The sequence below is a fragment of the Cygnus atratus genome, chromosome 3, assembly GCF_013377495.2.
Source record: "Cygnus atratus isolate AKBS03 ecotype Queensland, Australia chromosome 3, CAtr_DNAZoo_HiC_assembly, whole genome shotgun sequence".
In the NCBI taxonomy this organism is placed as follows: Eukaryota; Metazoa; Chordata; class Aves; order Anseriformes; family Anatidae; genus Cygnus; species Cygnus atratus.
In genome coordinates, this window is record NC_066364.1 from 6,218,574 (window position 1) to 6,241,367 (window position 22,794).

Sequence of the window (22,794 nt, forward strand, 5' to 3'; positions counted from 1 at the left end):
GTCAAGGCTCTCAGTTTCTGTATGAAGTCCCACGAACTGGAAAACCAAACAAAAATAACATTAGTTTCCAAACTGGCAGAAGGCTGATGCAGATAGCCCTACGGCACGCCCTAACACTGTTTGAACCACGTGAAATACCACCAGAGTCGATGTGAAGGGAACAGGTAGCTGCTGAGCCTCTGAGCAAATCGACTGCAGTTCAGTCAGGGATACTACAGGCACACACTAACAGCATTTTGAAGAGTCATGAAGAAAGAAGACAGAAAGTACACGCATTGCCTGACACCATGGCTTTTAGAAGTCAGCCCCACGGTGCACACAGCTCCATTCCCAAATTAAATGCCTTAAAAACGGGGCCATCTCCAATTCAGAACGGGGCAGGCACCTCACTTCCTCAGCATCTTCTGAGGTTTATTGGTTTTGTTCTCCCCTCGAAAGCCACTCAAAATGCAGGAGAAACTATCAGACTTCTCCATAATACTCGTTACAAGAACATTAAATGCAACATTTCTAAATGACCGCGTGAAGCGGTCTGACAATCTCTTTATGCTTTTTAGGCTAATTGCAAAGTCAGTTAGAAAACAACACATACCCCGAGTCGAATCCACCCTGCTGCTATGCAATAGATGCCTTCATTACTCTATTGCCAGGGATATCATAATTTCTTTTTTCCATCCTACTGTCATCTAAACTTCCAGCTCATTAGTCTCTGTTGCATGGAAAAGGTTTCTCTTATCCCTCGGAGACGTACACATTGCTGCCACCATATTTGCAACTCCTCTGCTTCTGTATTAAGTTTCAAAGCCCACTACAGAAGTCACGTAATCCAAGCAGGGTAAAGTGTCTATAAAACACAATCAAATTATAGCGAGAGAACCTACGTCGTTAAAAGTAATCACGTTAAAGCAAGACAATAAAAAAAAGTGCAAGATACTTCATTTTTAACACCATTCATGCACTCATACTGCACAGGAAACTGAGAAGTGGAACAAAATCCTCAGCTGACAGAAGGGTGCAGCTTATCAGCGGATCTGTTACAGTTTACAGTGCCTGAGGATCTGATCTGAGAACAGCCACAGAGAAATCCCCGCACTAAGGCAGCAAAAGCTCTAACTTCCAGCAACCTGAAAGAAATACGAAGTGATTTGGCACAGAAGACGCATTTTGAAGTGCACAGAAGTAACTGATAATTCCTTTCACCTTGATTCAACTCGGAATTCGATCTCTCACCTCTCTGCTCAGATCTATTGTGAAATTTGTCTTAAGCAAGGCTGCAGTCTGAAAGCTGCTGGCTCTCTTTTGCACCTTGCGTTACCCAAATTCACCTTCTAGGATCTCTCTAATTTTTCAAGACTACGTTCCCTTTCAGGCATTTTTTTTTTTCAACCTCTATTAAGCATTATTTGATTTATTAAACAACCTCTGGTGCAGTGTCCTTAACAATTATTTTGTATGAAACGTTTGAGAAATTCCCTTAAGTAACCGGTAATTAGAATTGTAAATTTACTTTTTTGAGTGTGATTAAGCCAGAACATAGCTTCTTTGAATGCAATGCCTTCACGCATTGGTAATAAAGGCTGACCTTCATTTAGAAGCCTTTTCCTTGGGCCAGAAAACTGATATCTGAACTTGTGGATGGATTAGACCCTCTGATGGCATTAAAATAAGGAACAGCTGCTGCCCTAACCACATTAGGGTGGCTTTACTGCACTTTTTGATTACTATCAGCTAGAAAAACAGGTTTTCGTTGACTTCACAATGACAGTTTGCTAGAGGGAGAGGGGCAAATTTGTTTTTTTATTATTAGCAGGTGTCCGTGGTTAAGACCTGCTTAGTGGAACAAACCAAGGAGTTTACTATGAACTAGAGCAAGGCAGCTTTTTCCTTGAAAGACGCAGCTCTTGCATCAGTAGATACCAGAAAGGTTGACTCGGTTCTTTACCGCACACTGTGCCAACATAAGTTCCAATTAGGTGTAAGGAAGTTCCTGTGGAAATTATTGCTGTTTTACTACAACAAGTGCAGCCTGGCATCCATCTTCCTGGCTTTATAAAAAAACATGCTGCACCTCAGAATGCCAGCTGAGGGAAAAGGGAAAAAAGCAGGAGTAAAGCGGGTCAAGAACAGCACCGGTTATAATATATCAAACCCTCTCAAACTTGGTAAATATGACAACTTAGTAAACTTGGTAAATATAACAAAATCACATGGAGAGATTGCTGCTAGATTCTCTTGCTCATCATCCCAGAAAGCAACACATCCTGCTATAATCCTCAGGAAAAAAGACTGCATTCCATGTACACACAAAGTCTCACACGTTTTTGCATGGGATAATCAGAAGGAATATAAAACCTACAAGAAAACCTTCTCTGTCAGCCGATGTCCTTGGTTGAACTCCCGTCCTGGCCAGTGCTGGTAGCAGGTTAAGAGAAAGGCACACTGGCCTCGGTGCTCCAGGCCAGACCTCGGCTTCCTCAGAGATCAAAAGGCATCTGAGTGCAGGAATTTAGTTCAACCTATTAGAGGAGACAGACAACTGCAAAGTGGAATCTTAATCTACATTTGTTCAGTGTTTAGGGATATCTGGATGAGACCTACCCACAGTTTATCCTACAGTGTCCATTGTGTGAGTGAAAGGAGTAGTTAAAATCGGAATAATTCTTTACTGCCTTACAGATGAGACCTTGCAGCTCCCTGTGGCTCTCACAGCCCACGCTTTCTCATGACACAACAGCAGGTCCTCCTAACCCTTAGCATGAATTTACCAACGGCTACCTGAACATGTCTCATTATTTAAAATTCTGAATATTTTAGAGGAATGGATAAGAAAATAATATATATATATATATTTTTTTTTTTTAAAGTGCCCTGAATGGTCCTTTCCCATGGAAGATTTCCCACCCCCCTGGTTTCTTGAGATAACCCTCTAGGCTGCAGGGTAGAGCATGACCACAAAAAGCTGATACTAGAAGAATTTTTCCATAGCTGCTTTTAAGGAGAAAAAGTACGTTTCCAAATTTAAAAAGCAGACAGCAACCGCCGTATTATGGGCTCTGGAAAGAACATCAATCAGTTTATTTTAGTGATTTACAAACAACCAGTATAGCTAGATGCTTTGAAGCACTGCTCCAGATTTCAACAGCAGCAAATAGGGTCCCACCTTTAGCCCAGCTGGGCTCGTGCCAGGCACGTTCTCCCATTGAAGCAAGGGCATTTGTGCTCCCAGGCACCCTGAGCACAGATGGGAAAACCACCCCAAGCATGGGCTGAATTGTTAGACAGAATCCACGTTACAGGCATTTCGGGCCCAGAAATACTCACTGCTTTTATTTTATTCATTTCTTTTTAAAAGAACGTTTCTGGGAGTAGGAATTAAACATTTGCTGAATTGAGGAATATATGGAGCTTGCTAATTCCTGGATGTCAACGGGATAATTTTGGCCAAATATACCTTCTGCTGCCATAAGAACAGCGCACATGCCCAGATTGAGCCTGGCCATGCTGCTGTACGCACGCAGCCTCAGTATGCCCTTTATGCTTCTTTGAAGGCTACCACATCAGGAAGGTGATGCAGTGCTCCAGAAAAATAGAAACACTGAAGCCTGTACGAGGCAGACCCACCTGAGAGGGAAGGAAAAGGAAGGAACGCCCAAACCAGACCAGGCTAATGACTCCTTACAGTTCCATTAGAAATTCTGCAGATCACTTCAAAGACTGGTGTCAGACCCTATATACACATATAAATATGTGAGACAACTCGCTCAAAAGGCAGCTCTTAACAGCAACAAGAACAGTTTTAAATAACATCCTTATAAATACATGTGAAAATACTGAATAAGCAAGGCACTCTGATCAGAGCAATTCATTCATTTTCTTTCCCCGAATCAGAACGAACATGTCTTAGATCCCCAAATGCCAACTTCCCTGTTGCCCTTTCTCCGGTAAAACCTCAGCACCTTGCTCTCGCTGTGGTTCTGTGGTCCTAGGGGCTACCAGCCAGTTTGGGGATCTTAGCAGCAGTCCTGTTCAGACGGTTCATACTGCGGAGTACGTCCACCCTCACGTTGCGCTCCCCGACAGTACTCGCTACCGAGCTGTGAGTAAAACACAGAAACAAGAGGTGCACCCAGGAGCTGTTACGTCAGCATCCCGTTCTGTCAGTCACCACAACTGACTAAAAGGTCCAGCAGCTGCACCCCAAAAAGTTAACAGAGGAAGATTTACGAATGATGAACACCGATTCAGTCACACTGAGGAAAGCACTTTTATCGCAGGACTGAATGATTAAAGACTGTCACTCCAGCATATAAATTGGACGGGACCTCAGCTGCAGAACAAAAAAGCTTGTAAATCTTTTTAGTTGAAATACTGTAATGCACAGGTATGGATCACAGAGGAAGGATTTGAGATGAATCAGACGAATTACACAGTAAATGACAAATGCCATTGGAAATGAGTTGTATTCTGCATACTTCCCACAGGCAGAACAAGGGACAATGTTTTAATGCACTGGGTTTGGGTGGCAAGGGCCTGGTAGCGAGGGGCTGCAGGGGGGGGTCTCTGTGAGCAGAGCCCAGCAGCTGCCCCATGTCAGACCAGAGCCAGCTCCAAGATGGACCTGCCAATCACGGCTTCTGTGATCACACCAGAGAAAAAAAAAAAAACACACAAATTGCTCTTAGATGTCTGTAAACCACTTGCCAGAGAAGAGGGGAAAACACAACTCCTAGAGGGCAGCTGTGAGTCACGAAGGACACTGCTTCTGCAGCCTTTTGGTGCAAGCTGTGTTTGTTTATTATTACTGGATGCACGTACAGCGTGTATTAAAGGATTTTGTTTTTCATACAGAATGATAGGGAGTAACACTCACCCTGTCTGAAACGGAACAAAACGAAGTAGAGATTCCACAGCACAAGCCCCAGCCTGCACCAAGTGGCACCTTCTGATAACATTATTGTATCAGCAGACAGCCACCTTAAAAGGTAGAAAAACTGAAAGTAAAACAAAGCAACAGCAAGTGTACCAGGAAGGCAGAACGAAGGCTGCATTCCATTCCAGCCTTGGAGCGGTGACTTCATCTTGCTAGGGTGACTTTCCACTGGGGCCAGGCTTGAATACTAATATTAGAATAAAAAGAAGCGTGCCACCCTCCAAATACAATGATGACTCAACACCTAGAGGCTTCAGTGATGTAATATGGCCAAAGAGGTTCAGAAATCACAATCTAGATTTTAAAAGCAAAGGCCAGAGGAGTAAGTCTCCCCCTGCAGAAACAAAGCCTGCCTCCGACAGCATCATCCCGAATTAGCCTGTAGGAAAAGGGAACCAAAGAAACATCTCATGCATGGCAGCAGACACGCCGGCTCCACTTTGTTTAGAAGGAGCACTGAACAGGCAGACCCGTTTCACTGCATGCTCCAGGGTCAGAAAGCATCGGGAGGAAGTTTCTGTTCCAGGAGTAACACATAAAAGTTAAAGACAACACAGCAGGCCACTCAGCTGTCCAACGCCTTTTACTGCGCTGTAAACACAGCCGTAGGAGCACGAAGATCTGCTTGGTTGAGAAAGCTGAATGCAAGAACAGAGGAACATAGCTCCCCAAGCCAGAGCTCTTGTAAAGCATCGTCCTCGGACAGGTTTTCCGGCGCGCACTTGAGATAACCTTAAATCCTCCTCAAGGCCCGAGCTCAATAAGCTAAAGCAAAATCAAAGGGAGTCTAATGCAGGCTGCTGTAGGAAAATCAGGAGGTCATCCAATAGGTGTCAGTAAAGCTGTAACGGGAAAGAATCCCTCATGAAAACAGTAGCTGTTTTTATTATAAAGTCCCTCCATTAAAGTAGGACTACCGTTTTCATTGACTTAGTTTGACTTTTCTACTCCCTTTCCCCCCACTCCACTAAGCTCACAGTTCAGGAAACACATTTTTATCACCTTCACTCCCCAGCTGTGCATTAACACACCAACCCATCCCATCAGGAGAATAAAGGCACGAGAGCTCATCGCTTCAACGCGCAGAATCGCAGCATGGCTGGGGGGCCCAGCCCCACGTCCCTGGGCTCGGGGAGGCCTGGGGCTGAGGGGCAGGGGGAGCCGCCGGGGCTCCAGGCTGGGCCCGGGGCCTCTGGGCCTGGCCCCCGCTGAGCAGAGCCCGGCTCCGGCCTCTCCGCACCTCCCTGCGGGTACTGACGGCCATGGGGGAGCGCCCCCGGAGCCTCCTCTGCTCCAGCAGAGTCCCAGCTCTCAGCATCTCCCCGTGGGAGAGGTGCTGCAAATCTTACCTGCCCTTTGCTGGGCTCCCCATGATAAGTCCGCGTCTCTTTCACAGTGGGGAGCCCAGAATTGGGCACATTTGGCCATGTTTTTTGTTTTTTTTTTTTTTTTTTAAATGCAGAAAAATAATAATAATAATGACTTCGGCTCTCATTTCCTAGGCAGCTCCACCATAACTAAGTTGCTTGGAAACTGATTAATCATTCTTTATCTGAGTAACTCTTGGCTTTAGTAGGTGCTGCTTCCAGCTTGAACCAAAACAGTGAGAAAAGAAGAGCTTGCAGCCTTAAACAACCCAAGGAAACGCATCTGTCCCTCATGTAAGCATATTCTAATAGTGACATATCTGAGTAAGCATCTCCCAAGGCATTACAGCATCTTACAGAGCCGAAGATGCCTCACTTTGACAGCGTGCTTACCGGTTTCAGCCTGGAGGAGGTTACAGTCACAGTACAGGAGTTACACAAGGACGGTTTTACAACACGGTGATGTACATTTAACACTTTCGCTGTGCTTTTGTTATTATCTGGAAAGCCCGGGGGCTGCACGTTGCAATTAACAGTTAAATGAACGCATTTCCACCCTCAGGAGCAGAGCCGTGCCCTTTGGCTCTTCACAACTGGGTTATCTGGAAAGATAAAAGCAGCAGCACCTCCCCGCAGTCCCTCTGTCAGCCAAAAATAACAGTCTCAATTTTGCCATATCTTGCTAACATAACGAGTCCCACCGGTTTTTCCCCCTGGAGACATGCGACAAATCCCAGGATTTAGGAGTAATTTTATTTTTAATTTCTTTCAAAATAAGACTTCTGTGACCCGAGCAGGGCAGTGCCGTAAGCTCCAAAATAAACAAAACCCACCCCTTCCACTAACTGGTTATATGCCAAAACAAATAAAGAATACAAGACAATGATGGGGGGACAGACAAATTTGATCCCAGCTTTGCAAAAGCCCCGTTAATTTAATTCTTCAGGCCTTTGTTTTGCGTTAAAACCTACCTAAAAAGCACAGCATTTTCTAATCACGTTGTGAAGAACATACAATTTGACTTTAAGAAGAGGAAAGCTGTTTATGTGGATAAATAAAAAAATAACAGCCTTCCTTCAGTCGTAGGGAGCTGCTAGTGCACTGAAGCTGCTACGCCACCCCGTGTAAACCCTCAAATACCCGTATCACCAACCCAGCTGTCCAAGGCACTCCCTGGACCCTAGTTGAGATTTTTTGCCTAGAATACAGGTCTAAAAGAGTCCCTCTGTTCAGGCAGAGACCTGAGGGTGCCAACCAGGAGAAGACTCGAGCCCGGCCTGACACTGCTGTAAGAACTCCTCACGGTCAGAGGAAGAAGGTGCCTTCAGCTGCCAGCATCCCCGTGCACAGGCAGGACAGGAGGCTTCCTAACAAGCGCTTTATGACCCCGTGGCATTGCTGAAAGGGTGCACCTGATACAAGGCATGCTAACGGCAGATGAAGCAAATCGGCTTATCCACAGCGCAGGTGTACCTGCAGCCAAGTTCCCTCAAGGCTGTCCCAAGCACAAACTGGAATTCACCCTGGATGTGATACAGAGTAGCTACATGCCTTCAAATTAAAACAAAAATATTTAAGGCACTCACTTTGAAACACTTTAGCAAGCCTCTTGCTTGGTTATTTGTGTGTTAAAAGCTTCAATTTGACAGCTCAGCTTCTGTAACACTTCAGGTAATGCAGTGTTAAAGCTGTCAGTCTGAATCCTTTACGTGACTATTGCTGCTCAGAAGCTTATATATTTAAGCTTTGTTTATGCAGCAAGTTTGCACGCCAAATCAAAATAGCCATTCATACTGGCAAGTTTCTCTTCAAGCTAACTTGCAGCTGCTGAACCATTCAAATCTCTTTTTTCCTCCAAGTACATAAAGTCAAAGATACTGCAAAAGCTTTACTTTCTGCAAAGTTGGTTAAAAAAAAAAGATCTCCTGCAGATTTAATAATTACTGTAGTATGTTCTTTTAAAAGAGCGAACTACAGCAGTAAGAGTTAGTGTACCACTGCGGATTAGTTGGATCAATATATAATTAATGATATAAATCGTTAGCAGTATTTATTAATTGTGATTGTTTGAGATTTTTAAATGTTTAAGTTCGTAACTTGACAATATTTCCTATTGAAATCATGCGTGCCTTTATCCTGTAGCAACAGTTAATAATAGAAAGGATTATGAGTACAAATCAACTGGGAACGCAAGTATGTGTTCTACAGGAATAATAAAAGTCATAATCAGCTCCCCAGGTCCTTGTATTTAATGAGAAACCTGAGGTAATCCCATCTAAATATAGACTTAGCAGAGTAACTACTTACCTGCAAACAGAGCCGTTCGATCCACGTCACCGACGGACAGTTTACGGACACGGAACAGGGGACACCTCCACAACCCAGCTGCTGCTCTTAAGACAAATCCTTAAGTCCTGCAAGTCCACGGGGATTGCCACCCCACGTACTTACATAATCTCCCATCCCATTTTCTAACTAAGCCCCCACCAGAACGCAGCCCTCAAAAAGAGGGAAAGCTCAGAAGCGCGTGGGGACAGAATCTCTGCAGGGGCAAGAGAGATTCTCTAGTTCTAGGCAGGCTTTTGTCGTCTTCCTTTGAAACTGTACTTTCAGAGCCTTTTAAAGTCAGAAATACCTAGGAAGGCATTCCCAAACCTCTAAAATATGCATAATGAACTTTACTAAAGTGGAAAATGTTTACTGGTTTGTTAAATTCCACGAAATGGCACAACATAAATGTATGGTGCTTATGAGCAAGAGGACTGCAACAGAATAAAATGATGTGCTGTTTTCCAAGACTGCAGTTTAGAGTGTAGGACTTTTAAAAATTATATAAGTACCACAGCACTACACAAAATGATTGTATCTCAACTTTTACTCCCTTTTCATCTGCATTACTCAAACATACACAAGACATCGCTATGGAATACAAAAGAATCTAAAAAAAGAAACCAAAACACTGCAAACAATGGCACTTGCCTAGCCTCAACAAATGGCACTTCCAGCATCTCTGTCAGAAAGCCTGCATCCCTAGAAGCCCTGTTCTGTTTTCCTTTCATGTGGTAATTTCCCTGCTATCACAAAGGCCTCTCATCCTTGCTGGCTTCAGCAAATCCGCAGTTTTACCAGCCAGTTCCAGCCAAAACTCATCCTCACTGCCACCTGCTTGTGTCCAAATTAAATATTCTGGACGAAAAAGTTAAGTAGCTTCAGATGTGCCCCGAATTATTAGCCCTGACTTCATCAGACAATAATGCCAGTTTGATATTCCTGACATCTCTATCAGGAAGAATTCCAAGCTTAGAAACACGACCTAAAGGCATCCTGCAGAATGTGGTGGTTTTTTTTATTGTTGTTGTTTTGTTTTTTTATTCAAGAAGCATATATTGTTTCAGCCATTCTCTTTTAGGCTAATTGCAGAGTTGGAAAATATTCTCATGCAGTTCCTCTTTTCTTTGTTCCACTAGCACTCATTTTAGGTCTTTCAGGCAAGAAAAAACTTAAAACCTTTGAGAAAACACAGGTAAGGCAGCCTCCCATTGCAGCAGTATGTGACGAGCAAGCAAGAGGCACCCGCTTTCATGTGTTTAACTTTGCCACCTCCATCATGACTGCGACTACAGTTGCTATGGAGACACACACCCACATTTCAGTATTCTGCGAACCTGAACGGGAGAAAAACATTTTTGTTCACTGTAGTTGGCAAAAGGGCTTTTAGGCTCTTGAAATCAACAAAGATCATAGTAGAGCATTGTTGCCCACCTGAAAAAAAACCTCATATGCAATCCAGTTTCTTTGCACATGACAGATTATCTCATTTCTGTTCCCTTGAAACTGCAACCAACACAAACATCACACAAGTCGTATGTTTCTCTTCTACTGAAAGTACGGAAACTGGCACAGTACCTTACTGTCCTCGCTTTCAAACACCGACTGGTGAACATTACAAGCAAAGAGAGAATTTGGGAGATCGTTGAAGTCAAGTATTTCGTGGAAGTCTTCTTCTGTAAAACACCTCTTTAAGTCGTTGTCGCCGTTGATAGAGTAGAGCAAGAAGTGTCCTCCATCCTCCGGGATGCAGCCGTAGTGGCCGAGGCCTCTCATGCCAAAGAAGTACGAGTCTCCCCTCATCCCTAGCAGCATGGAGAAGAGAGACACGGTTATGTTACACTTTAAAATTGTACGTGCACAAATATAGAAATTCTTAGCTCGGGGCTTAAGTTGTAGGAAGTATATTCCGCTTTCACCGAGGCTCAGAGAGGGACTTGGCTGTCATCTCACTTACTAGCACGGCAAAGGCCTAACAGTATCAGCACAAGCCGCTGAACACATCCAGAAAGGAGGCATGACTTCAGTCCCTGTAAGAAAACACTGTGCTGGATTTGGGTTTAAGAAAGTCCCGTGTGTTCCTGGGAAGGCAGGCTGGTGCTGCTGAGCTCGCAGGCAGCTTAGAGAAAGAGTGTAATGCACTGGATGAGAAGAACACATTTCGAAAATGACACCAAGCTTCAGCTCAAAGGAATAAAGATTACCCTGTTGAAAAGCAGCATTAGCACAAAAAACATCAAGAAAATCAGCACAACTAAGACACATTACAGAGAAAAAAGCCCATTTTTGGGTGCAGTTCGAGGACAGAATGTCCTCTGTTTCTCCATCCCCATTAAAATGGGAACAGAAAAATTGCTAATGACATTAGGAAGCAAACAATGAAGCGAGTGAAAAGTGGACCCAAGCGATAATTCTCATCGCTTTTTAGGAAAATCCCGCTATCTTTGGAGGCTTTACCCCCACATCCATCTGAGTTAGAAAAATCATTCTAAGAGACACTGCAGGACCCAGAACAGGCTCATACATCAAACAGTATCCCTGCTGTTGGTACAGGAATCAAACTGGAGCATGGGAACGTCCAATTAATCATCAGTATGTTCGTAAGCGTAAATTCAGGTATTTACAGTGACTGGCCCAGCCTCTAGTACAGGTGTACTAAACCAGCTCCTGCCTGTAGGCTCCCTAGAGCTCCCCATAAGCCGACTAGAAGCAATGCAGAGGAATAATTAACACCCTCCTACTGATGTTTCTTGCAGTAACAACATGCAATCAGTGGCTTTGTTCTCTCCTCGTAACGTAAGAGGTTAGAGTTATATAAATACAGCTCGCTCACCTGCTTCAGACTTGCCCTTGTGCTATTGCATGCTTGCTGCTCTCTAGTAATAGTTGTAAGTATTGGTTCAACTACAGTTTGCACAACTGCTGTCCCAAAAGTCAAGCCTTGGGGCTTCTTTAGACTTGATCTCAATAGTCCAACCCACAAGGCCAGGCCAGGCCCTTGTCCAGAGGTACAGTCACGTACCTGTTAATAGGGCACAGCAAAACAAGACAAGGATGCGGCGCTGTAAGAAAGCGGGGGCACTACAAAAGCCTCGGGTTAATTCCCTCTGGTCCTGTGTCACCCCGAGGACAGGTTTTCAGCTCTCAAATCCTCACCGGTATTTTCGCCAGCTCAGCCCGACACCAGCACAGCCTGACTGTACACTTCAGTGTGAGCACACCCAGGGAAGTGCTATAAAGAAACCCTCACAGCAGCCAATATTTGGGAAAAAAAAAAAAACTTAGGTTCAGAACACGCCCCAACTCTAGCAAGAAATATCAATAGGTCATTTACTCCAAGCAGTAACCTCTATGCCTGTTTGCCATCACGCCTAGCTCGCACTAAGACTACATTCATTGCTTTTAGGTTTACAAAATAAGCCTCGAGCTCCGTATGTTACCAAATACAACTTACGTGGTAAAGCAGACTTCCTAATGAGCATGAAGTCTTTAATTCCCAACAGGCAAATTACTTGCAGTCAGTGGAGCTACGGGGTATTTTACAGTCACACTGGGCAAGCCCCTTCTTCCCCCGGACGCAAGCATTAAGCTGGAAGAGCCCACTCAGCAGAGGGATGCTTCAAGAGCAACCTTACACAACAGACTCAGGAGGTTAAAGAGGATGCGAGCTGAATCTCAGAGGCCATAGGAAGCCCCCGTATGAATTAACACCCAACAGGCGTTCTAGCGATGAGGAAGAGATGAAACAACCGGGAGGAGTGAAGTTTAGGGTCCGCAAGAATCTCCTAGGATGTGACAAAACAGGAACCTTGTGGCTGAACGGGACTTTGAGCCAACGTACAGCAACAGATGCTGTTGGTTTGTTCTCCATAGGCACGCTAGCTGTTTTCTCCAGATCTAATTTTTAGTCTAATGAATAATCTTCAGTTTCACTGCAAGGTGTAACAGTAAGGTTAAAGATCACTTTATGGCTGCCAACAAATTGCATGCATCCTGTTCCCAATCCCCGATGCATAACAAATCTATTAGGGCTTGCAAACAAGTAAGGGATCTTAATACATGGCCAGAAGTCTGAAAAGTCTCCAGGCTTCTTCACTGAAGAGCTTTTTTTTTTTTTTCCTGGGAGAGTCGTATTATAAAGTTAGGAACTGAGCAAAGCTACAGCTTGTTTAGCGAGCAGCTAAACAGAGGAGAATTTGGAGTTACAACAGGGAAGTCGGAGTTACAACAGCATTCAGGTTCCTGACCATCAGAGCTGGTACCAAGGAAACAAGTACACAGCACAGCAGGCAGTTCTCCAGCATACAGCTTCACAGTTCGTCTGAGATCACAAGCTAACAAATATTCTTCCAACACTGCGTGACAGCAGTTTTGCTCTGCTGAAGCTCTGTGAGCAAGAGGAAAGCTCGCTCCTTTTTTCAGTCCGTTCTTGAGACAGATTTGCTGTCCTGCACAGTTAGGAGTATGTGCATGGAGTAGCTTCGTACAGCAAAGTAAAGCGTGTGAAAAACAGGGAGCGTACTGCACAGGATCAAGCATGGCACCACGATTAAAAAGAAATCTCGCTAATGCTCCCCGAAAGAAATAAACTGCCAATGAGCCTGAGCCCAATGATAATCAGGGAGGACAAGCACACTTCGATCAACAGCATTTGCTGGCACACTTCAAACCCTTGGGCTGTAAATTCAGTCTCCAACTGGATAAGCCAGCACTTCTGCCAAAAGATGCAACACAATCCATCACCTCAGGCTGCCCGCTTCCAGCACCAGCTGCTCTCAGCACAGAGACAGCTCCTCGCCACCTCCTGTGCTGGGGAAAGCATCTTCTGCTCCGCTTCATGGCACAGCCACACCATCCATACAGCTGATACAAAACACAACGTTTACTGACTTTGCCTACGGAAAAAAAGTTTGGTTTTATAACTCCAATAAACCCAGTGGGAAGTTAACTGAAAGAAAAAAAAAAGGAAAGAAAAAAGAGACAAAAATAGAAGAGGCCACCAAAGTTTGGGAATGGGCAGGTCACAGCAGAGGTTAGGATTGTATTTTGCAGCAACAAATCTACTCAAAGCACTCACGAAGTTACGATCTGAGCTTTCACAGCTCTGCATTAACTTCATAACAGATCACCATATCACAAGTTATTCTCAGCTAGTCCTGAGTGGGAATTCTTACCTTTTTGGCATTATTTATAAATTTAGACGTATATAATACAAGTCATAGCTACACAGCCTTCACTATGTCTATCAAAAACCTTAAAACTCATGTGTTTTGCTGCTGTTGTGTTACTCTGAGGCTTTTTTTTTCCCCCGAGTTTGCTCAGCCACTTCAGAAGTCCTGCCAAAAATACTCTTTCCAATTATTCCAATTTAGAACAAAAGAATTTAGATTTCAAATTCCCTAAAATAATTAATTCTAATTCACGTTTACTCCATGAACTGGATTGCTATACATAAACACAATTGAGCGTCATCCTATATGCAACAACAGCACAATCACTGAATCACGTTTCCATTTATATTAAAGCTCCTTCCCATGGCTTCTGACAGAGTAAGCCACATTTCCCATGGACCATTTTTCATGGTTCCTTTTAGATTTTCACAAAAACCTGGAAAGTCATCCAGTCAAGGGTAAACCCCTCTTGTTTTACTTTATAAAAGTAAGGAGTTTTGCTTCTCCCTCTCCAAATCAAGATTTTTTTCAAATCCTTAAGAGACCAGGTGTTGTCACACGGAATTTAAAAGAAATGGTAATGCCATATAAACAATCCAGCAATGCTAAGGCATCATCCAGCACCTACAACGATAAGAAATTTGGGCAGCAACACCACAACCTGGGACCACACAAGTAAATTCCACAGCAGGACCCAGACACCAGGACACAAACAAAATAAACCCAAGTTCATGTAGCCATTAGCCAATACTCACAGCTTGGCACTGGAATGTATCCCCTTCAAATGAAGCTCACCTGCATGTCATCAGTGTTCCTCAGTCTTATTTCTGAACTTTGTGTCGGGTTTTGACCCTACACCTTCAAACAAGAAGTCACCGTACACTACACGGATAAGAGTATCCCAATAACCGGTTCTGTTAACCTTTGGGAAATTGCATGAGCCACTCCCCTTCCAGACTCTATGGGCCATCTCCTTGTTACTTCTGTGCAATTCACCTGCAGGCTGCTTCACTTCGTGCTGGCAGAAATTATTTCCCATTTCTCCTCCTGTGGTCAAGGGGCGCAAGAGCTTGTCGTTTGCAGTAGCTCAAAACATCACACACCTGAAGTTTTCACCACATCCTAACGTGTTTCAAAGGACCAGTTGCTTAAATCTGACCACACGTGTATAGATTTATCCGCTTTATTTATGGAAATGAATTTCCTCAGTGACCATTTTCCTGTCCCAAGAGTTTTTTTTAAAAGAACCCCTTGGGGACATCAAGAAACAGGCACGTATCTCTTCAAATTGCTAGGAAACTTTACTTTTATTATTATTATTATTAAACACTGCTTGCCATGACAAACAACAAGACTAAAAATAGCATAAAGCAAACAAAATGTTACAAATAGAAGCTTTAAATATAATCACTATAAACTAAAGCTATTATTGAGTTCTGACTGCAAACAGTAATCTACAGGAATCGAGAAAATTTGGAAAAAAACAAAGCAATCAAGTTGCAGTTGTGTTTTGTGGTTTTGTTTGCTTTTACGAAGGGTCCAAGGCAAGTGCAGGGATTCTGCCTCTGCTCCCACTAAAAGCAAGCAAGTTTTACTGTAATTCTAACAGATGGGAGAAAAATAAATTGAAAGCTGCCCAAGTAAGATTTTCCTGAAACAAGGAAAATGTTTTACTTGAATTATTCAGTGAGTTAATGGAAGAGGAGTTACCCGTTTCCTTAGCGTTAGCTTAAGGACGCAGTGCCTGTTGAAGCCAACTGGACCCACACAGAAGACACGAGTGTAGCGGGAAGTTCAGATGGCAATAGCCTACCGAAATTTCATTCCATTCTGTAAAATGAACACTGGAGGTTAGCATTATTTTCATACGCTGCTAATTCTTCACTATGGAACGCTCCCGTGAACTGAAATGGAGACATGTTACTTAATTAGAGAGCAGAATGGGACCTTGTGAGACAGCACTAATGAACTGCTGCAGTTCACAAAGCAACAGACTGCAGTCACCCTTCCCTGAAGCTTCTCCCCTGCATCCCCCACCTGGGCACTGACTGTTCCCCTCACAGCCACACAAATTACTGGCACATTTTAGCTCCCTTTTGGACGGCACCACACAAAAATAGTGCCCATCTCCACTATTCCTGTTACAGAAGGGGCAGAGTTATGAGGAAGAGGATTTTTTTTTTATGCTGTTACAAATCCCAAATGTTCTAATCCTTTCCATTGACATTAGAGCTGTATTAAATTTAGCTGAGCCTTTGTAACTATTTTTGGAGGCTTTTAGCATCCAAAGGGGCTATTCACTTTTATTCATCTAAAGCAGGGCTGGCCAGCTCAAGCTGTTCAAGACCTGCAAGTGGCTCAAAAGGCTCCCGTGTGCCTCCTACGCCAGGGCATATGAGTAGTAAAGGAGCTCAGCAGGTGCTGGCTTGCCAAGCAACCCGTATCCCCAGCCATGGGGGAACAAGCCAGCAGACACTGGTGCTCAGCCCTACTAAGTCAAGACCCCAGCCCCGTACCACAATGGGAAGATGACACCCGAGATGACATCAGGAGAGATGATTTTGTGATTTAAGGTCAAGAAGTTAGGCTAGGATTAATCAGACATAAGAGCTTCCACGGCACTGTTAACGTATTCAGATAACAAAAATCCACCCAAACCCCAAAGAATAAGCTTTCTGATCACCTTTACTTGCCCCTCAAGCTACTGTTTTAAAAGTGAGCCAGCTTTAAAAAGGGCACACGGCATTACAGCGGCACTGGCCTTCAGCCAGCCCTGGCACCTCACACAGAGGTCACTTAGACAGCTCTCAGCTCCTACCACAAACCCCACTGATATACCCCACTCCTTACCCAAACCAACTTGCCCTGCCGTGAGGAAAAAGGAAGAACCCACACATGTCAGAACTGCATGCGAGTGGAGCCGTTCACGGTGTTTAACTCTCAGGAGACAGTCGATAGGAGACAGCAGACCCTGTGAGGACAGCCACGGCATGACGAAGGGTGGCCGATCGCTTCCACGGGGCGCTGCCCTGCGGGATGGCAGCCGCCGCTCGCTTCAGCTCATAAGCGGTCAGGATGGGGAAACGTGCAATTCTGACGTGCAGTGCTCTCCAGAACAGCCAAAGGAAAGCCATTCGAGCTACAAAATCATTTTAAATATCTAAAAAACGTTTTGGTATAACTTGGAATAAAATCTTGGTTTCTTTAAATGGATTTCCTGCTGGTGCATGTAAGTGACATGTAACCAAAAAGCTTTAAGGTACAGTGCAATGACAGAGATCTTCACTGATAAGCAAAGCCCCCAAGTGTGCCTACATGCCATAAGGTTTGGAATAGGTCAGAAACCAGCTCACACAGCCCAAAACTCCCTCAGAAGTTTACGAACAGGACTCCTCTGTATGGCTCCTGCTACGAAGAGTTGGCAGCTCCCGAAGCTGACAACCTGCAGGAGGATCCACTGCTTTCTTGTGAGGTGCCAGCAGGCTTCGTGATGGTTTTATATCCCCACAGCTCACACCTCCACCTGCCCACAACAGACACTCCGTGCTGCAATAACGGGTCCCAACAAAGCAGGGTCCCAGCAGTAGCTCTGCCTTTCCATGGAAAAGTTTTCATCTCCCAAAGGGTGACCAGGAGCCAAGCAGCACACACACCCCAAATCTCACCCCAAAACCCATCTCAGCAGCTCCCAAGCGGGGACACGACGGCTCCATCCCCACCTGCGGGGCTCCTCCGGCCGCACCGCCTCCCCACACCCCGTCCCCTGAGGAGACAAACCCCACACACCGCAGTGCCACGACCCTTTTTAGGGCGGCGGCAGAGCCCTGAGGCGGGGATATCCCTGAGGGGCTGCTCCTCTCTGCCTAGCAGCCCACAATATGGGGTCAGGGCGCTTCCACGCGACCCCCCAGCCCCGCCGCCATTTCAGGGGCAGGACCCCTCTGGAGACGGGGGGTCCCCTCAGAGCCCCCCGTGAGGGCAGGGCGCTTACATAACCGCTCAAGGCTCAGCAGCGGCCCTGCCCTGTCCTTACCTGCTGCTGAGGCTGGCTCGGCCTCGGCCGCCGCCCTTCCTCCTTTCTCCTCCTCCTCTTCTCCTGCTGCTGCTGCCCGCGGCCGCCCCGCGCCGCTGAGGCGAAGGTGGAGGAGAAGGCGGGCAGCCAGGGGACGCCGCCAGCCAATCGGCAACGCTCTTTCTCTAAACAGGCAGGAGGGATGGCCAATAAGAATGGGAGGAGGGTGCTTAGCCCCGCCTCCTTCGCCCCCCTCCCTCTCTGGGGACGCCGCCCGCCCTCCGCCGCTTGGCGATGGGGAGCGGGGGGAGATGGGGATGGGGGCGCCTCGTGTGGGGACAAGGGAGGCACTTCGTGTGGGGACAAGGGACAAGGGGGGCACCTCATATGGGGACAGAGGAGGGACAAGGGGCAGAACCTCGTCCCCAAAGAAGGGGTAGGGAGATGTGGGGTGGGATGTGGTATGGGGATGTGGCATGAGGAGATGTAGGGTAGGATGGGGGTGAGGAGATGCGGGGTGGGGTAGGGAGATGTTGGGGTGAGGTGGGATGGGGCTGAGGAGATGTGGGATGGGGTGAGGAAATGTGGGGTGGGATAAGGCGAGGAGATGTGGGGAGGGATGGGGTAGGGAGTTGTGGGGTGGGGGTGAGGAGATGTGGGGGCGGGTGGTGGTGAGGTGAGAAGACTTGAGGGAGGTGAGATGGAGATGTGAGGTGGGATGGGGTAGGGAGATGTGGATTGCACAGGGGATGAGGAGAAGGTGAGGTGAGATGTGAGCTGGTGACATGGGATGGGGTTGGGGTGGAGATGTAAGGTAAGATGGGTGAGGTGATGTGGGATGGGGTAGGGAAGAGGCAGGACGGACTAGGAGATGTAGGCTGGGAAGGGGTGAGGTGAGATGGGTTCGGGTAAGGGAGCAGAGAGGTGGGACAAGGTGGGGTGGGATGCAGAGAGGAGGGCAACCATGGTAGGTGCCCACATAGTGCTAGCACACCTCGCAGCAGTTTTAGTAACAAAGCTCTTAATGCCCCCCATGGTGATTTTGTGGGACCTAAATGCCCCTGGGGATGGAGCTCGCAACCTCCATTCCCTCTGCTGGCCAGTGACAAGCAAAGTGGCCTTAAAGCAAGCTCCATCTGGAAATGGATACATTTGAAGTTCTCATCTTCAGAGAATGATGAATAAGATGTATCTCCCTGTTACAGACAAGGCCAGAAGCTGCATTTATAGGAGTCTCGAGGAACATCAGGGTTACAATGGAAAAAGGCTGATGGCAGTCATAATTTTAAAATGAAGAGAAAGCATTCAGATGACCCCAAGGCATGGTTTATTAAAGGAAGGGCTATTTGCTCTGCTCCAGATGTACGTGGGAGACTGCTAAGCTTCAGAGGCTAATGCTGATTTTCTGTGGTCTCTTTGCTTTGGAAAGTAATAATGTGAAGGGATTTAATCAATAGGGTGATACAGAAACATAAATTGGTTTCTGTAAAGATGGCTTTGAAAACCTATAGAATGTAAGGGAGAACTAGAAGGCTTCTATATAATTCATAAATATCCTATAAAATACATGGGAAGAATAATTCTCCATTTGTTAAATAGGCCATTTATAGCAGCACTTTCCAATAATAGTAGATGAAACTTGTAAAGAATGAGATCGATATGGAGATGATCCCACCTCATCTCTACAAATACCTAAGAGCAACGCATGAGAACAGGGTGTACGTGGTTGTACCTGCAGCAGAAGGGTTTCCTCCTGGTCCCATTTGCTAAGGACTAACTTATACCCTGATGCATAACTGCTCTAGAGATCTTCCAGGCTTTCTTCTTTGCTTCTATTTTTATTTTTTAATATAAAATATGTAACTCTTTTACTACTGATAGCAGTAATTTATTATTTCTTTATTCTTGTGTCCAAAATATTATGACCGTGACCTTATTGCTTTAGGCACTATGCATAAGAGAAAGCAAGCTGTAGAAACAAATCTGTTACAATATAAGCTGTATCAGGTTTTAAATCAATTGATATGCTCATTATTTTTTTTTTTCTAAGAATAAACCTGGTAGGATATCTTCCTTTGTCTCCATTTAGATGTTTGTCTTGTTTTACTGTTCTGAGTAGGAAGAGCACCCACCATGCTTCTTCTGTCCCACATTTTATGTCGCACACTTTCCTTGTAACTTCTTGTCCCGATACCTCTCGATTGTCTCTTGTTCACAGTAACCAGTCTCAAGTTTTATTCTCTATCCTCATATTTTCATATTAGGAAGAATATTTTCCTTGGGATGAAGTTTCCCTAACATTTGTTTTCCTTGTATTAATACAGGAATCTCTACAGTTATGAAAGCAAGCTAACCCACATTCAGAAAAAACAGGAACACCTAAGTCAGTACTTTGGAAATGCTTTTGTGTGCATGCAGACATTTGCTAAGGTGAGTGGGGAGAAAAGCCCAGATTTCCACTTTTTACAGTAAAAAGTCCATCAGATTAAATAATAATAAGAGTGGCAATAATTTGGGGGTTTTTAATAGCTCTTTTGCAAGCATTAAGTTTTTCTATCAGGAAAGGTCACCAAATACTGTGTTATTTAGACTGGAAAAGCAGAGCTGCAAAAATAAGAGCGAGAGCAGCAGGGAGAGCTTCCTTCCTGGAGTCTCACTGCTCACCCTCTTGGGCCCCGGCACTATTCAGGGCATGCAGCCCCTGTGGGCACCTTGTGCTTCCGAAATGCAGTGGGCATCTTCCCCTAACCCGAGGGGTTGCAGAGTGCCAAAACCTGGAGGAAGATGAAATTATGGAAAGAATACCAAAGGAGGTGATGAAACAGCTGCCACTCACAAGATTTGCCAGCAGCGCTGCAGTCCTGCCCCCGCAGAACTGAGTGGGAGTTTTGTTACTGATATCTCACGGTGCAGGCTTGGACCATCTCCTCCAAATCCTGAGCCACTCGTTATCTTCGGTTTGCACCTGCTTCTTATCTACAAATTTAATCTGTGAGCAAAAATGGCCTCCCAAATGTACTGGAGCAATCACAGTGGCTTGGAACACAACTGAAGCAGTGTAAGCAGTCGTGTTTGGCCCTGGCTGATCACCAGAACATTAACGTTAAGAAGTAATGTCTCAAAATCATTAGATTTTCAAGAAGCGAATGGTCCTTTTACATTCCTGCTCACTGGGATAATCTCTTTGGCCAGATATGGATTATGATTTCTTATGAATGGTTGAGTCCAGAGATTAGAGTGGATAAAGCAAGTCAAATTAATGTTGACTGTATCAGCATTAGCATACCCTTGATTGTTTCTGTTACTTTTTTAGAATATGAAAACACAGCTAGATCCATCTAGCTCTGTATCTTGTCTCAGCAGCCAAGACTGGGTGCTTAGTGAAACAGTGTAAAAATAGACCATGTATTCTCCTATTTACCTGATAATTTCCCAGCAACTGGTGAGTTAGACACTTCTGGAACTCTGGTCGTATCCAAGCTCCAGTACCTAGTAGCTACCAGTGGCCCTGTCCTCTGAGAATTTGTCTTATCTCTTTTCTTATCTCTTCTGTGGATTTGCTTTCCACAATGTGCCTTGCCATGGTAATTCTTCACCGTGTAAAAACAATTTCAAGTCTGCTTCCTGATTGTTTTGCTAAATGTTCTTTTGTTATGAGAGGCAGTAAAGGAAATGTGCTCTTTAACCATCTCTCCATCATTGTTTTGCAGATTTTAATTGTATTTCCCTTCAGCTATCTCTTTTTCAAGCTGATGTGCTTTTCTCTATTTCCTATATGAAAGCCATTCCATTCTTTATTGCCATTCTCTCTAAATTTTACCCCCCAAAAGTTTTCTATAAAATGCTGATCCTACTAAAACAACTTGAATTTAGCAGGAATAGGCAAGAGTGGTGTGGCTGGGGGCCTCAGAAGATCTCTGAGCGTATGAGCGATAGGGTCCTGTGACTTTGGGGCTCCCTCCTTCATCTAAGGGGAGAGATCCTAATTCTTAGCACTCGGTTCGCCTTTCTGACGACTCCCTAGCCCCACACAAATATTCCAGAGAGCTGTCTGCTTTGACCCCTAGATCTCTTGCAGCAAAAGCAACAGCTCGAACAAGACTCTACGCATGGATAGTTGGGGTTATTTTTTCACGTGTGCATTACTTTGCACTTATCACCGCTGAGCTACATCTGCTGTTTTATCACCCAGACACTCAGTGCAGCGAGACAACATCGCCTCGACACCTCTTCAGCTCCGTTCTGAATACGTACAGCAAATGCAAAGCAGCTGAGATACAACGCATTGCAGATGGTTACAGAAAAATGCGTAAAGCTAAGGCCAGCTATCCTTGCCTTGCATCTACAGAGCATTCTGCACGGCTGTGGGGGCAAGATGAATGATTCACTGCAACCATGAAAAGTGCCTGCAGAAAGGGAGAACATCCTTCACTCGCTGTATAGTTTCAGAGCCTGTAATACCCTTGTGCATGATTCTCCCGGAGGTGCCGAGAAGCCCACGCTGCTGCTGCGCCCGGGGACGCAGGTTTTCTCCAAATTTGATACCTGGAGCCCAGGTGAGTGGGAAGAACTTGTGGCACCGCTCTCTGAACCCCTGAACTCTCAGCACTGCCGTGGGACAGCCCCTGTATTTGGGTCTGTTGCTCCCTAAACCCTCTCTTTGGTAAATCCCCGTTGTTTCTGAGCATCTCCAGGGGCAGACAGAGGTCAGACAGGAGGCTGGTGTGCTCTAGGGCAATGAGAACAGCAACAAGGAATCTTCATATTTTCCATCCACTTCTGAGAGTGCCTGAAAAAAAAAGTCTTTGTGATTTGACATTGCAAAAATTCCACATCTAACAAAAAAGTCCCACAAAACAGAGCTTTATTATTTTACAGCTAGCCCTCAGTTTTGAAGACAACAAAAATGTTATGTCCCAATTTCTGGTTAAGGAGTATTTTTAACCAAGAGATGTTTTCTTAGCCTGGACGAATGATAGATCAAGG

At 45.1% G+C, this 22,794-nt stretch overlaps 1 protein-coding gene across 1 annotated transcript in view; it reads right to left on the reverse strand.

The window, feature by feature from the left end:
• RCAN2 (regulator of calcineurin 2) overlaps positions 1–17,971 on the reverse strand; it is a 76,209-nt gene extending 58,238 nt beyond the window's left edge. The window contains exons 1-2 of the mRNA XM_035560241.2: positions 17,830–17,971; positions 10,204–10,430 (exon numbers count right to left, since the gene is read on the reverse strand). Of these exons, the coding sequence (XP_035416134.1) occupies positions 10,204–10,428 (225 nt within the window). The 5' untranslated portion in view covers positions 10,429–10,430; positions 17,830–17,971. The remainder of the gene's footprint in view (positions 1–10,203; positions 10,431–17,829) is intronic.
• Positions 17,972–22,794: the final 4,823 nt, after the last annotated feature.